General features: G+C 44.9%; 1 protein-coding gene across 1 annotated transcript in view; it reads left to right on the top strand.

The window, feature by feature from the left end:
• iqck (IQ motif containing K) overlaps positions 1-17342 on the top strand; it is a 31632-nt gene extending 14290 nt beyond the window's left edge. Inside the window, exons 8-10 of the mRNA XM_063220821.1 lie at positions 10034-10148; positions 15353-15435; positions 16397-17342. Coding sequence (XP_063076891.1) covers positions 10034-10148; positions 15353-15435; positions 16397-16573 — 375 coding nt within the window. The 3' untranslated portion in view covers positions 16574-17342. The remainder of the gene's footprint in view (positions 1-10033; positions 10149-15352; positions 15436-16396) is intronic.

Genomic DNA, 17342 nt, shown 5'->3' with positions numbered 1-17342 from the left:
TACATCAGCTATCTTTACATGTTACATGCATAAGGAATAAAAATCCGCACTCACAAACTGCGTCTCATTATTTATTTATATTAACACCATATCCAAAAAGCAAACACGTTTCGGTTATCAAGCCTTCAGTGCGTTTGGACATGGTGGTAATATAAATAAATAATGAGACGCAGTTTGTGAGTGCGGATTTTTCTTCCTTAAGTTGATACATTTTATCGCGCACCCAAAGACTTTTGTTTTTTCCAAGAAGTTGAGCGCGTCCTTTGCCAATACATGTTACATGCACCCTTAATAACTGTATTCAATCCCAAGCGGAATTAAACTCATTCACACAAACAGGAATGAAACATGATTGTAATTTGAATTGGATTGAGAAAGGTGGAGTTGGTGGATTTGTTGCTGGTCAGGAGCAGGGCCACTGGCAGCTGTGGTACGGCTCCTTGGGACTAGAGCATGACACGGGAGTGGATTTTCACTCCCGTCCCATCCCGTTCCCTGAAAAAAATTCCCATCCTGTCCCATCCCGGAATGGAGTAAAAGAAACAAATCCCATCCCGTCCACTCCTGAAAAGAATGTTTCCCAATCCTGCCCACTCCCGTTTCATCAAAAAAACGAGGTTTTTTTTTAATGAAAAAATAAGCGAGTATTCCTGGTCTCGTTCATTTTTATTCCCATTCCTGCCTGCTCCCATTCATCTTTATTCCCGCTCCTGCCCGCTCCCGTTCATCTTTGAATTTTGAATCCCATCCCGCGGGACCCACAGGAATTCCCAAAAAAATGTCATCCTCTACTTGGGACACAGTTATCAGACGTTTTTCCTGTATAAGTTACGTCACTGCGCCGCCATCTTGTTGACGCCTTCGGGGTGCTATTTCGCGATGAGTGAGACCAGATCTGAGAGTCAATGGGAAAAATGAATGGGGGAAACTGAGTATAGGACGGGAGGGCTTTTCACAACTGAGCATGCACAACATTTCGCGTGCGCCGATGCAGCCAGATGATTGGATCAGTGGCAACGCAGCTCAGCAGGCACATTGGCTCTTGTTACCAGAAAGGCACTAGATGTGCGGGTAGACGCCATATTTGCGTTACGAATCTTCACCGTTAATTTCTATGGATGCTTACACCATTGACCAGGTCTCCTGCTACCTAAACCTTCTCTGGTGTGTAATGTAATGTGTATGGGGGTGAGATTGATGTGCACACACTCTCTTCATGTACACACACTGACTGGGCTGGGGGCAGTCACGTTTTTAAAAGCACGACCCCCCCCCCAACCTTACACACATATTCAGCTCACGTGTACCATACACACATGCACACAATTCCACATATGCTTACACTCGCACAGACACACACACACACACACACACACACACGCACACACATTCTAGCACACGTACACACATGCGTACACATACAGATACTGGCTTGGAGCCACACACACACACACACACACACACAGCATCAAAACACCCTGGAGACACTCTTCCACATGAGATGTAGTGTGTATGTGTGTGTGTGTGTGTGTGTGTGTGTGTGTGTGTGTGTGTGTGTGTGTGTGTGTGTGTATGTGTGTGTGTGTGTGTGTGTGTGTGTGAGGATTGGGAACTAACATCCCTGTGAAGGGTCTTAATGTCATCTCAGCCTTTCAATACTCAAACACGTGCGCACGCACACACACACACACACACACACGGAAAAAGCACAGCACACACATTCACACTCACATTAATCCCTTCCATAAGGTGTGCGTGTGTTGTAATTTATGTGCTTGCATATAAATGTCTGTGTGTGTGTGTGTGTGTGTGTGTGTGTTAATGCTTGAATATAAATGTGTTTGTGAGTTTGTCTTTGAATATACTGCCAGAATATGTGTGTGTGTGTGTGTGTGTCTGTGTGTATGGTGTGTTCGTGTGTGCGTGTGTTTGTGGTGTGTTCGTGTGTGTGTGTGTGTGTGTGTATGTGTGTGTGTGTGTGTGTGTGTGTGTGTGTGTGGGTGTGTGTGTGTGTGTGTGTGTTTGTGTGTGTGTGCTAACTGGAGTGTGTGAGATGGTGAGCGGTGGAAGCCATTATGAAGAAGCTTACATAACTGACCCACTTAGCAGAGGGAGAGAGAGAGGGAGAGAGAGAGAGAGAGAGAGAGAGAGAGAGAGAGAGAGAGAAGGAGAGAGAGAGAGAGAGAGAGAGAGAGAGAGAGAGAGAAGGAGAGAGAGAGAGAGAGAGAGAGAGAGAGAGAGAGAGAGAGATGAAAGGGAGGGAGAGGGAGAGAGAAAGAGAAATGAGAGCGAGAGAAAGAGAGATGAGAGAGAGAGAGAGAGAGAGAGAGATGAAAGGGAGGGAGAGGGGGAGAGAAAGAGAAATGAGAGAGAGAGAAAGAGATGAGAGGGAGGGGGAGAGAGAGAAAGAGAGAGGGGGATAAAAAGAGAGATGAGAATGAGGGAGAGTGGGAGAGGAAGGGAGAGGGGGAGAGAAAGATAGATGAGAGGGCGAGAGAGAAAGAGAGATGAGAGAGAGAGGGAGAGAAAGAGAGAGATGAGAGAGAGAAGGAGAGAAAGAGAGAGATGAGAGGGAGGGAGAGAAAGAGAGATGAGAGAGAGAGGGAGAGAAAGAGAGGAAGGGAGAGGGGGGACAGAAAGAGAGATGAGAGAGAGAGGGAGAGAAAGATAGATGAGAAGGAGGGAGAGAAAGAGAGATGAGGGAGAGGGAGAGAAAGAGAGATGAGAGGGAGAGGGAGAGAAAGAGAGAGATGAGAGGGAGGGAGAGATATGAGAGAGAGGGGGAGAGAAAGAGAGGAAGGGAGAGGGGGGACAGAAAGATAGATGAGAAGGAGGGAGAGAAAGAGAGATGAGAGAGAGGGAGAGAAAGAGAGATGAGAGAGAGAGGGAGAGAAAGAGAGATGAGAGGGAGAGGGAGAGAAAGAGAGAGAGAGAGGAAGAGAGAGAGAGGGAGAGAGAACAGAGCTATACAGAGAGTAGGGGGATGAGATTGAAGAAAAAGAGAATGGAAGGGGGAGAGTGGGAGAGAGAGAGGTGGGGGGAGATGGAAAGGAGAGACAGACAGAAGAGGAGATTCTGTGGAGGAGAGGAAGGAGCCAGTGGCAACTTCCCCTCAACCAGCACACACACACACACACACACACACACACACACACACACACACACACACACACACACACACACACACACACACACACACACACACACACACACTCTCTCACACACACATAGACACACACAGAAGATTTCAATAAGGATGTGTGTTTTGTGTGTGTGTGTGTGGGGGGGGGGGGCTTTGTTCATTTGTGTATAGCCTATGTACAGTGCCCTCCATTATTATTGGCACCCCTGGTTAAGATGTGTTTTTTAGCTTCCAATTATTTTAGTTTTTTTCTAAATAAAATGGGACCTTAATTGCCTGGTTAACACCAGACCTAATCACAAGTGAGATTAGGTCTGGGGAGTTGCCTATTGTAAATTCCATATGGGGCCGGAATAATTGGCTATTATGACACACTGCCCTGCTCTCTGATTGGGCAGAGAAACTGTTAAGGTCGGAATGCTTGGCCATTATGACACAGATCCCATGATCTTGTACGTTATGAGTCATCCTCGCCATACTGTCTTTCAGATCGAAACGATTGTGTAGAACTAAAGGCAGTATGGGAGTTCCCAGGCTAGGACCTTAATGGAAAAAAAGAGAAAAATCCAACCTTCAATACAAGTGCATTTATTCAGTGGGGAAAAAATCCCACATAAAGAAATAATTATTTGACATCAAATAATGTGTGTCACAATTATTAGCACCCCTGGTGTTAATATTTTGTACAACCCCCTTTTGCCAACAAAACAGCACCTAATCTTCTCGTATAATGTTTCACAAGATGGGAAAAGACAGAAAGAGGGATCTTCAGCCATTCCTCTTTGCAGAATCTCTCTAAATCACCTGCGTCCTCTCCTCTGTACTCTCCTCTTCAGCTCACCCCACAGGTTCTCAATGGGGTTGAGGTCAGGGGACTGAGATGGCCATGGGAGGAGCTTGATTTTGTGTCTGGTGAACCATTTCTGTGTAGATTTGGCCATATGTTTAGGGTCATTGTCTTGCTGAAAGACCCAGTGACGACCCAGCTTCAGCTTTCGGGCAGAGGGCAACAGATTTTGATTTAAAATGTCCTGGTATTTCAAAGCATTCATGATGCCATGCACCCTAACAAGGTTCCCAGGGCCTTTGGAAGCGAAACAGCCCCACAGCATCACTGACCCACCCCTATACTTCACAGTGGGTATGAGGTGCGTTTCAGCATGCGCATCTTTCGTGGTACGCCAGACCCACTTAGAGTGTTTGTTGCCAAAAAGCTCAATCTTGGTCTCATCTGACCAAAGCACACGGTCCCAGTTGAAGCCCCAATACTGCTTGGCGAACTCCAGACGCTTGCGTTTATGATTGTGAGTGAGGAAAGGTTTTCTCCGTGCATGCCTCCCAAACAGCTTGTTGGCGTGTAGACAGCGCCTGATGGTTGATTTGGAGACTTTGTGACCCCAGGATGCTACCATTTGTTGTAATTCTGTAACAGTGAGCTTTGGAGATCTTTTGATTTCTCTTACCATCCTCCTCACTGTGCGTGGTGGCAAAATAAACTTGGGTCCTCGTCCAGGCTTGTTTACCACTGTTCCAGTTGTTTTGAACTTCTTAATTACTCCTCTCACAGTGGATATGGGCAGCTGCAGTTGAGTGGCAATCTTCTTGTAGCCTCTGCCTGACCTGTGAAGGTCGACGCACATCTGCCTCACTTGTATGCTGTGTTCCTTTGTCTTTCCCATGTTTAAGAGTGGATAAGAGAAATGGCCTCGGTGTCACGTCATATTTATACCCCAGGGAAACAGGAAGTGATGAATTACTAATTAAATGTTCCTACATACTCTGGTAAACTTTGTAAACTACTGTAGAAATGACAGAAATGCTTCAATTATATTTATTTCCTGGGAATTGTTAAGGGTGCCAATAATTGTGGAACAGGTGATTTAATGAAAATAATTATTTTTTAGCCAGGGATTTTTTTATTTTCTTACAATTCATTTGAGTTGAAGGCTACATTTTCCTACAATTTTCAGTGTGACAGTATTCCTCTGCAATAAACACTGAATTTATTTTAAGGCTTTTAACACATCTCAACCAGGGGTGCCAATAATTATGGAGGGCACTGTATGTATATTATATGTGCTGTAGTCTATTTCTACTTATTACTACCTAAGGACTAAAATGATAGTCTGATAAACCAGCTTAAATGTGAGACCGGAGTAATTTAGTCTGGCCCCGATGAACGTTACCTCGGACGATTGCTGATGAGAACAACCTGTTGTTTTTTCAAACCGTGCCGGCGCTCTGACCAATCGGCGATCTTTGCCGTTGATGTGCTTCCCAACGGTGTTGCAAGGTTCGTCGTCACTCCCTCAAAACCCTGCCCGCTTTGATTCAAAACAAATCTCTGCGTTGTAATTGGTTTTGCCAGACTCAGGGCACAGTGTTCAAAACGTTCTCAGATCCGAGGCCAGACCCACTCGCAGCTGAAAAATGTCGGCGCCCAGCGGGTGGCGCTGGTTTACCAGGCTACTAAAATGACATAGTGCCCCTTTAAAGTGATACTGTCCCATTTTTTAAATAAGCTTATTTGACACCTACCCTTGAGTTAAATAATAGGGTTTTACCATTCTCCTGTACTTTCAACCATTCTCTGGGTATGGCAGTGCAGATTTTACCTTCATGCTAGCCGTTAACATTGAGTCCTATGAGACCAGCTGGCGGCTAACTGGTGTCATAGGACTCAATGTTAACTGCTAGCTTAGAGGTAAAATTTGCACTGCCATAGCTACAAAACGGTTGAAAGTACAGGAAAATGGTAAAACCTTATTATTTAACTCAAGGGGAGGTGTCAAATAAGTTTATTTCCAAAAATGGGACAGTATCACTTTCAGGAGGAGATGATCTATAGGGGAGGGAGGCGTGTGGAATCAGGAGAGGCGGAGGTGGAAACTGGAGCCATCATGTGTTGTCATCCGGAATAAACGAGTCCGACAGGCGGACAAAGATGCGTCCAAAAGCACAAATATGTAAAGGGTAACTCAAAAAAAGGCGGCGAAGATCGCGTTTTGGACGATTTAAAGAATGAGTTTCAGACGGACAGACCGACAGATAGACCGACGGATGGACATACCCTCTTATAGAGATGCAAGGACGCATCTAAAATGCATCTAAAAATATATATTTTATTTTAAAAGCCCTTCTTGGTACGGGCATTGTAAGGGACTGTACATTATTTACCGGGGGGGGGGAGGGCTGGTGCGCTGGAAGTCCGGTCAAAAAAAAAAATCATGGCCCTCCCCCCCCACCTCAATTTTTTCCCCATGGCCCTCCCCCCACTTCAATTTTGTTTTCCCATGGCCCTCCCCCTACAGGTACAGAAATTTAAATGCTAAATATAATTTTTGGTGCTCTTGTGTGAGAAGACCTTGCGCCATTTAACCCCGACGCAGGGCGCCCTCCAGCTCTGTTTCGCTATCCTTGTCGACTTAAACATTTGGTCATGTCAGTGCATGGCAATTGTCACAGAGAGATGTGCACGAACAGTGTAGCCTATTAACTGTTCTGTTCAACTTTGGACCGAGAGATTCGAGGCGGCTGCTCAACTGCGGAATCTCGAAGTGAACCCCCCACCCTCTCTTCTCTCTCGCTCTGCCCGCATGATTGACAACCTAGACTCTAGGCTGTCAATCATGCGGGTCCTAGACCAAGCTGCGTGAGCAAGCGGTCTCACGTGCAGGGTGACTCGAGTTGGTGGGATTACAGGGTTGAAGTAGGCGTATGGCTCCAAACAGTAGCTCTAGCCTAGACTATTTCAAAACGTGTTTTTATTTTCCCTAAAGTAAACATTCTTGTGGACACCGATGAACAATTAAACAAACCGCTGCATTTTTAGGGTGGCGTGCGCTCCAGTTTGACAGCTGATGCCGGTTGGAAGAAAATAGGCTACATTTCACTTCGAGATTCTGAAGTTGAGCAGCCGCCTCGAAGCTCTGTCCAAAGTTAGTAGGCTTGTTCGTGCACATCTCTCTATGCCTTGCGATGCACTGACACATCACCAAATGTACAAGTCGACTATGATAGCGAGCGAAACAGTTGGGGGATCGCCCTGCGTTGGGCACGGTGACTGCGATTTCCTCGGGTTACTGTTGTTCCTGGAACGACATCGCAAAGTTGGCCCTGGATCAACATCTGGTATGTTAGCCTATTCTAGGTCTGATTCCAAAAATTAACGGGCATGCCAAGTGCCGTCACGGTGGTATACGGCTCTGGTTATGGCTAGGTAGGCTATTACAGTGGCTATGTGGAACTGTGCCTAAACCAAAACTAATTCCTAAACATCCTGTCAGTGAAAATGTGTGCACCAACCTAACAACATGCCAAATTATGCCTTTAGCAAAACATATTCCTAAACTTAACCTGTCAGTGAATAATTGTATTTTGTAACAGCATGGCACTTCTGCATAACTGATCTTAATCCATAGGCTACAGAAGACGTTACTGGCGCGAAATCTGACATAGATAACCACTCAAACCAGATGTTGATCCAGGACCAACTTTGCGATGTTGTTCCAGCAGTAACCCGAGGAAATCACGGTCACCGTTATGGCACAAGGTCTTTTTCACACAAAAGCACCAAAAATAATATTTAGCCTAGGCTAACACATTATTCGGTATGCCTACACGCATCCCTAGGTATGCCTAGGGATGACTACAGATACACGCTTCAGTGCTAAAGTATGCACCCGGGACCTTGCATCGCAAAGCGATGTGTTTCAGAGAAATATTGAATTTTTTTATATTATTTTTAAAAAATAAATAAATAAATAAATTCGGGTTTTTTTTGCCATGGCCCTCCCCCCCACCTCATTTTTTTCATCATGGCCCTCCCCCCGCTACGCACCAGCCCTCCCCCCCCCCGGTAAATAACGTACAGTCCCTAAATTAGCCAAGGCTAAAAATGCTATGATGCTATTCTGTTGGGTTTGTACAGCCTACCCTACATGATGTGTATCTGTCCCTACCAAATAAACCCAACTGAACTGAATCAGCCACTGCACAGCAGGAGGGGGCTATGCTACCATACCAACGCCTAAATCCCCAAAATACTGTATCTCCTTCTGATGCTTGAACACGCATGGGGGACTGCATGCACGTACACGTACACGTGTGTGTGTGTGTGTGTGTGTGTGTGTGTGTGTGTGTGTGTGTGTGTGTGTGTGTGTGTGTGTGTGCGTGCGTGCTAGTGATGGACTGGCTGTCCTACAGAGTCAGAGGCAGGTGATCAGTGGATGAGAGACAGGAAATGAAGTGGAGAGAGAGAGACTGGGAAGGAATCTGCAAATGACCCGGGCCGCAATAAAACCCGGGTTGCAGGCGTAGTAACCTAGTGCCCTAGTGGGATTGAAAGAATTTATTGGTGGCAAGGATAGTAGAAAGTCTTTTCCTGACTTGGTTTGGCAAGAGCCTGAAGCCACACCCTCTGAAAACACACGTAGGTCTGTGTGCCGCTCTCCTGAATGTACAGTATTGTATTTGAAGGGTTTATTTGCAAAACGGTGTATCCACCATTTTTGACTTTTGCATTTTATTATTGGAAACGACTATTCAGATGTCCTATCACCTATATGTGAGTTCTTGCCACTCAAAATAATTTGGGAACATACTTTTTAAACCTTTATGAAATCCATTTTGCAATGCAGTGCAATGGAATGCCCTATATAAAATGTACATTTCCCAACATTCTACAAAATGGAGATACACCGTTTTGCAAATAAACCCTTCATTTGCTCAGCAAGGTCGAAACACGTAACCTGACTCTCCCCAGATGAATGGGTTCCATCTTGCTCCACGAACAGCCATCTGGAAGTATGCCATAGACATGCATAGGTCTCCAAAGGCATGGTTTTATCAAAAGAAATCTCTGCACGTGACTAGGGCTGTGCAATATATCGAATTTATATCGTGATATCAATATTTCTGTCAAACAATATCAAATTTCTTAATATCAAGTTGAGACAATATTTGTGTAATTTGTCTGTACTGCCAAAAGGTAGGTTACGCTGAGCGCAATACATTCCCCTCAACTTCAGCCATTGCGAGCACAGAGCAGACTTGCTACCCAACACTCACCAGTTTCTCTATGGCCCTCCACTCACACGGCTAAAGGGAGGGAGGATTCTGAATTGTTTAGCACAATTTTTTGAAAATTATTGAAAACAATTATCTAAAAGAAATATCGTCTAAAAAATTGTGATATCAATATTGCCTGAAATAATCGTGATATAGATTTTTTGGATCATATTGCAGCCCTGTACGTGACTTAGGAAAACATGTGTCTGACATTTTAAATGAGGTGCTACTGTAACGGAGGGTAACTAGCAGAGTGTCGGTAGCTCTACAGTATTGGTAGCTCTGGGCGATCGGACTGGTCCTTTAGTCCAGCGGTATCGTGCTGTGACTCCCATTGACGTGGTGCGAGTCCCCCCCTCCCCGCCCACCCCGAGGGGGACGTAGCGCACAGTAATTATACGTCGGGTGACACTGGTGTCGTGACCCGTATGGGAGTGAGGTTTAGGGGTGTGAGTGTAACGGAGGCTATCTAGCAGAGTGTGGCGTGGAACGTGAGTAAACCTCCCTCCCGAAGCCTTGTACAGTATCAGTAGCGCTGGGCAATCGGACTTGTCCCTTAGTCTATTGGTATCGTGCTGTCACTCCCTTTGATGTGATGGTGAGTTCGCGCCCCCAAAGGGGACGCAGTGCGCAGTAATACGTCGGGTTACACTACTTTAACTACTCACAGATTTGAAAACAACAGTTAATATTACAGAATAAATGTTGATGAAGAGGCTATGCGAATGGACATTGTTGCTGAGACAACGTTTCACTTATTTTTTTCCCCCTGTGAATGTTGTGTGTGTGTGTGTGTGTGTGTGTGTGTGTGTGTGTGTGTAGGTGCGTGTGTGTCCTGAAGTGCAGGAGTTGCGTGTGTGGCAGCGGGAGCTGAGAGAGGAGAGGGGCGACATCAACCGGACCGTCAAACAGTTCTGGGCTCGCCAGGACAGCAGAGGTACACACACACACACACACACACACACACACACACACACACACACACACACACACACACACACACACACACACACACACACAACAAGATCATCATGCACACACACACACACACACACACACGCACACACACACACACACACACGCACACACACACACACACACACACACGCATACACACACACACACACACACACACACACACACACACACACACACACACACACACACACACACACACGCATACACACACACACAATACAAGATCATCATGCACGTACACATTACACATACACACAGGTTATACAAGCCCATACACACAAAATTTAGTCAGTGAGTAGTCAGTGGGAAGTGTGTGTGAAAGAGAGAGAGAGAGAGTCTGTATGTGTGTGTGTGTGTGTGTGTGTGTGTGTGTGTGTGTGTGTGTGTGTGTGTGTGTGTGTGTGTGTGTGTGTGTGTGTGTGTGTGTGTGTGTGTGAGAGAGAGAGAGGCAGCTGGGAATGTAGGTGTAGGTCCTATGAGACATGCAGGGTTAGAATTCCACAGAGAGCAATAGAAGCCTTACACTCGCGCGCGCACACGCACACATACACACACACACACACACACACACACACACACACACACGCACACACGCACACACACACACACACACACACACACACACACACACACACACACACACACACACACACACACACACACATACATACACACACGCACACACACACACACAAGCATATATATAATACAGTGAGGAGAATAAGTATTTGATCCCTTGCTGATTTTGTTGGTTTGCCCACTAATAAAGACATGATCAGTATTTAAGGTTAATGATAATATGTATTCTAATATGGAGAGACAGAATATCAAAAAGAAAATGCAGAAATTAACTCTAAAGAATATATAATAATTGATTTATATTTAATTGAGGGAAATAAGTATTTGATCCCCTGCCAACCATTAAGAGTTCTGATCCCGCAGATCAAATGGCACTTCCAATCAACTTGTTATCTGAATTGAACACACCTGTTAATAGTAACCTACACAAAAGACACATTGAATCTGCAGAATCAGTCCATAGAATCAGTCAATCAATCAAACTAAACTCGCCAACATAGGACAGACCAAAAAGCTGTCAAAGGATGTCAGGGGAAAGATTTTAGAACTCAACAAGGCTGAAATGGGCTCCTGGATATTAAAGAGCAAACTGTTGGTGTATTTCTTCCCAATTTTAGGACATACAAAATGATCCATCAATCATCAATCTGAGGCCCGTCTCTGGTTCCATACAAGATTTGACCTTGTGGGAATTTAATAACCAGAAAAAAAGGAGATAAAGCACCTTAAAACTGTATGGGAGGAGCTAGGAAATGATCTCAAGGCAGCTGGGACCTCAATCATAAGAAAACTATTGGAAACACTTGATACCACAGCGGATTAAAATCCTGCAGTGCATGTATGGTACCCCGGCTTCAGAAGGAACCTGTTCAGGCTCACCTGAGGTTTGCCAATTAACATCAAACTGGATTAGGATATGATTGGGAGGTGCTGGAATCATATGAGACCAAAATCAAACTGTTTGGCATTAACACAGCTCGATGTGTTTGGATGAAGAGAAATGCTGCCTATGATCCCAAGAACAACACCTTCTCCAACATCATAAATGAAAGTGGTAGCATAATGTTTTGAGGTTGTTTGTCTGGCCAAGACACAGGACAACTTCACATCGTCAAGAAATGGATGGAGGGAGACATGTAAACGTACAATGCTGCATGCCAACCTCTTTCCCACCACCACTAGACTGAAGGTGGGTCATGGGTTGGCGTCCCAATATGATAATAATCCATAACATACAGCCCAAGCAACGAAGGAGTAGCTCAAGCAGAAGCACATTAAGGTCATGAAGTGGCCTAGACAGTTTCCAAACATTAACCCTATAATAATCCTGTGAAGGGAACAGAAGCTCCTATTTGGCAAGCTGCAGTCATACAACTTAGGTGATTTAGAGATGATCTGCGTAGAAAAGTGGACAAAAATCCTTTCTAATATATCCACAAACATTGTCATTAACTGAAAGAAACATATGACCTCTGTATGAGAAAACAAGGGCTTTGCCACCAAGTATTTTGTCTTCTTTGACTAGAGGGGTCAAATACTTATTTTCCTCAATGGAATACAAATCAATTAAAATATATTAAAATATAAGTTATTTTCTGGATTTTCTTTTTGATATTCTGTCTCTCCATATTAGAATACATTTTATCATTAATATTATAGAGTGATCATGTCTTTATTAGTGGGCAAACCAACAAAATCAGCAAGGGATCAAATACTTATTCTCCTCACTGTATATACTATATAGGGCTGGGTATTGCAGCCATGTTCTTGTATCGATTTGATTTCGATTCTTAGGACTTTGAATCGATTAATGAAGATTCGATTCGATTCGATTCATTCCGAATCGATTCAATTCGCTCCCTTCTTGGTGCCAGGATTTCCCCCAAAAGATGCTGTTGCCTATTATTATATAAAAATGTCAAAGGGCTGTGGCTTGACAGTGTTAACAGATTGCTAAGTTGTAATAAGTAGGCTTAGGCCTAATTGACTAATACCTACTGGGTATTTTCCATAGACCTAAATTAAACATTGAGAACAAAAAGAAAAAGAACCAAAAAATCGATTTTGTGCCCTGTGAATCGATTATGTGAATTTCGATTCGATTCAATCGATTATCGATTAACTCAATTATTTTACCCAGCCCTAATACTATATATAGATATTATTCTGCACACATACTGTATAGACACAGACATACATAGACATAAACAAAGATTCACACACAACCACACACACGTATACACACCCATACGCACAGCCATTTACTGTTCACTTAACCACATTAGACTCACAGACACACACATGTGGGGTGTCTCAAAGATGCAATACACACTTTGAATCATAATTCAAGATGATGTTCATGACTATTCAAGTCATTTTCTTTTTTATATATACATATTTTTGGGGTGTTTTTAAGCCTTTGTCTTTTTTATTTGTTTTTGACAGGACAGTTGAGGATAGACAGGAATCAAGTGGGGGTAGAGAGAGACGGGGAAGCTTCAGCAAATGACCCGGGCCGGAATCAAATCCGGGTCGCCGGCATAGCAGTCCAGTTCCCAGCTGTTAGAGCAAGGGTGGGGAACCTTTTTCATTCAAGGGGCCACTTCAAATTCATCCAAGGGTGGGAAAAGTCCTCCGAGGGCCGTACTATGAACACAAACCAGCATTTCCCCCTGCACTTCAGGCCTATATTGAAGGCAGCCACCTTTAAAACAGACCCCACCTTCTCTAGGTCCCCTGAATATAGCTTAATTGTACTGCAAATGGAATTTCTAAGATTCCGTTATAAAATATGTCATATTTCATGTGAAGCTGAATAACATTCAAATTATATCGGGGGCTGGATAAAACGGCCTCAAGGGCCGCAAATGGCCCTCAAGACATAGGTTCCCGACCCCTGCGTTAGAGCTACAGCTGGGCCTATTCAAGTCATTTTCAAAGTGTCACTGAATTGAGCAGACTTTTTTCAATGTCTCGTTATGTTACCACCTGTCCTCAAATCTCTCATTCGATTGGTCCCAGGCACTGCTAACAACACTTATCTGCCGCTTATCAGCGGAATTCTCTTTTCTGATTAGCTGATGGGGTGGCCAGACAACAAGACAGGCCCCCCTCCATGGGCCCCTGGGCCAGGCAACCAGAAAGTCCCCCCTCCATGGGCCCCTGGGCCAGACACCAAGAATACCAATAATTAAGTGGAACAATAGGCAATACAATAGGCACGTTGACTCTGCCCTGATGAAGGCCACTCCTTGGCAGAAACATGTTGGCGTTTTTAACTTTTCTACAATGATTTAGCCATTTAATAAAGCTATTTTAACTTTTTTGGGAAGAGTGCCTTGGATACTTTGTTTCTTTTGCTACCAATAATTAAGTGTTTTTTTGTTTACTTTTTTAAATGGGGGGGGGGGCTTGGGGGCCCTCTTGACTCTTGGGCCCCTGGACCTCTGCCCGGTAGGCCCGTGCAGTAATCATCCTTGAGTGATGGCTGTACATGCTATCGCACTTTGAACATTACACAAATTTCAATAGGCACCTACTTGACAATAATTTAAAGTGTGTGTGTTTTTTGGATGCCCCATATAATATACTGTTAAACATGCACCGACACTAATGTGCGAGTGTGTACATTATGCATGTGGGTTTATGTGTCTGCGTGTGTGTCTCTGTGTGAGTGTGTGTCTGTGCATGTACATTTGCATGTGTGTCAAGTCTGTCTGCAAAGTGAAGTGTGTGTGTGTGTGCGCGTGTGTGTGTGTGTGCGCGAGTGTATGTTGGGGGCATTTGCGGACAGTGGCCGTCTCTGACCGTTACGATTCACCACAAGCACAACCACTCCTTTCACATCGGCTGATGCATACCCCTCTTCTATCTATTTCTTCTTTCTGTCGCTCACTCTCTCTCTCTCTCTCTCTCTCTCTCTCTCTCTCTCTCTCTCTCTCTCTCTCTCTCTCTCTCTCTCTCTCTCTCTCTCTCTCTCAACCACTACATTCACATCAGCTGATACAGCTGTCTATCTCCTCTTTCTCTGTCTCTATCTCTCTCTCTCTCTCTCTCTCTCTCTCTCTCTCTCTCTCTCTCTCTCTCTCAGCTTATGCCACCCCTCTCTACTTTCTTTCTTTTGCCTTCTCTCTCACTCTCATTCTCTCTCTCTCCATCCTGCTCTCTCTTCCTCTGTTACTGTTTTTCACCCTGTGTATTCCTCTCTCTTCATCCCTCTGCCTCTCTCTCTCTCTCTCCTCTTCCCCTCCCTGCCCTCACCAATTCTATCTTTCTGTCTCCCACTGCCCCCCTCCCTCTCCCTCTCTCCTCTCCTCCCTCTCCCCCACCCTGCCCTCCCCAATTCTATCTTTCTGCCTCCCTCTCCCACTCTCCCACTCCCTCTCTCTGTTTGTAATTATGTTCCCCTGTTTCAATATTTGACTGTGTGTGTATTCGCCCTTGTCTAATGCTGAAACATCTATATTCTGTGCCAACGTGTGTGTGTGTGTGTGTGTGTGTGTGTGCGTGTGTGTGTGTGTGTGCGTGTGTGTGCTTGCGTATGTGTGCGTATGTGTGCGTGTGTGTGTGTGCGTGTGTGTGCAGTGGGTTCTGACCTGGCTGACTTTGAGGAGGCGGATCATCAGCAGCAGCATCCACAGCAGCACCAATCAGAAGTCTGCATCCAGGTGCTAAGCCCCACGCCCATATCATTCAATACTGTATAGTCCAGTGGTTCCCAAACTTTTTCAGCGGGGACCCCCTTTTTGGACTTCAGGATATTTTCACGACGATTTTTTTTTAATCCTCATGACAGTCGTCAGTTTCACTGGTTTTAAAGCACAAGTAGGCTATGCCGCAGTGTCAAAGATGTTTGCTGACCCCTATCAGTGTCAATTAGTGGCTGTCATTTTTATTTTTACTTGTTGAGGATGTGAAAATGTTCCCTTGCTTTGGTGTTAGAGGCCAACTTTGCCAAAATAAAATAGCGTTTGTCTGTTTACCTTAGATCACCAGTTTTTTTTTGTAGTATTGTTATTTTTTTGTCCGGACAACTGTGCTCTTGTTTATTGCTCAGCTGTGTGTGTGTGTGTGTGTGTGTGTGTGTGTGTTAGGGATGTTAAGCGGTGACCGGTTAACCGATAGTCGACCGGATCAACTTTAACCGGTTTCTGCCACCCGTTAGCCGGTTGTAATAATAATAATAATAATTATAAAAATAATTTCCTCCCAAAAAGCCCCAAAAAACGATAATTTTGAGGTTTTACTACAATAATTCAGCATTTTCCATCTAGCAACAGTGGCTGGACATGGCAGGTCCTGTCTTCGCAAAAAAAAAAGGCTTATGTGGAAAAAAAAAAAGTAAAAAAAAAATGCTGTGCATATCAGGCACGCGAACGTTGTATAATTTAACCGGTTAACCACCAGTTAATGAGTCTCAGTAACCGGTTAAGATATTTCAAAATGTTCGCCATCCCTAGTGTGTGTGTGTGTGTGTGTGTGTGTGTGTGTGTGTGTGTGTGTGTGTGTGTGTGTGTGTAATGTGTGTATGGACATGTGTGTATACAGTAACGTGTTTGTATAACGTGTGTCTGTAATGTGTGTGAGTGTAATCTGTGTATGTAATGTGTGTGTGGTGTCTGTATGCAGGTGCTAAGCCCCACCCCCCTGAGCACGGTGATGGAGACACCGGTTGCCATGACAACCCCCGAGGCCGGCGTGGACTTCCTGATTCCCAGCATGCCTCACTCAGAGGTCGCGACCCCTGCTGCAGCCATGGCGACGAGAGTGGCGGACGCCTCCCCCTCTCTGCTCGCCACACAGTAACTCATCGACCAGTGCCTGCATGTGTGAGTGTGTGTGTGTGTGTCTGTGTGTGTGTGTGTGTGTGTGTGTGTGTGTCTGTGTGTGTGCATGACTGCGCATGGGTGTGAGAGTGTGTTTGTTGTTGTTTGTGTGACTGTGCACATGTGAGAGGGAGACAGACAGCGAAACAGAGAGAGAAACTGTGTGTGTGTGTGTGTGTGTGTGTGTGTGTGTGTGTGTGTGTGTGTGTGTGTGTGTGTGTGTGTGTGTGTGTGTGTGTGTGTGTGTGTGTGTGTGTGTGTGTGTGTGTGTGTGTGTGTCCATGTGCGTGCAGATGGCTGGTGTTTGATTAGGCCGCTGGTTTAAAGGGCAAACGCTGCAGGCGTCATTCTCACAACAGGGTGCACATACACACACACACACACACACACACACACACACACACACACACACGTGCAGGCAGATTGTTATTGGGAATAGCTGTAGTGGGACAGCTGACTGAGCAGTATGATCTGATCTGATCTCCAATGTTATTTCACAGTCACCACAGAGCCCTTCTCACCACGCGGGTGTGTATGTGTGTGTGTGTGTGTTCGGGTGTGTGTACGTGTGTGTGTGTGTGTGTGTGTGTGTGTGTGTGTGTGTGTGTGTGTGTGTGTGTGTGTGTGTGTGTGTGTGTGTGTGTGATGTAGGGTAAAGGGTAATGTCATGTTGAGCTGAGAGAGAGAGAGAGTGTGAGTTAATGTTTTTATGAAATTCAAAGAATAATAAAAACACATGAAATACCGCA

Source organism: Engraulis encrasicolus, chromosome 17 (assembly GCF_034702125.1).
Source record: "Engraulis encrasicolus isolate BLACKSEA-1 chromosome 17, IST_EnEncr_1.0, whole genome shotgun sequence".
NCBI lineage: Eukaryota > Metazoa > Chordata > Actinopteri > Clupeiformes > Engraulidae > Engraulis > Engraulis encrasicolus.
Note: the sequence above shows the minus strand (reverse complement) of the source record. Positions and strands in the feature narration are given on the sequence as shown.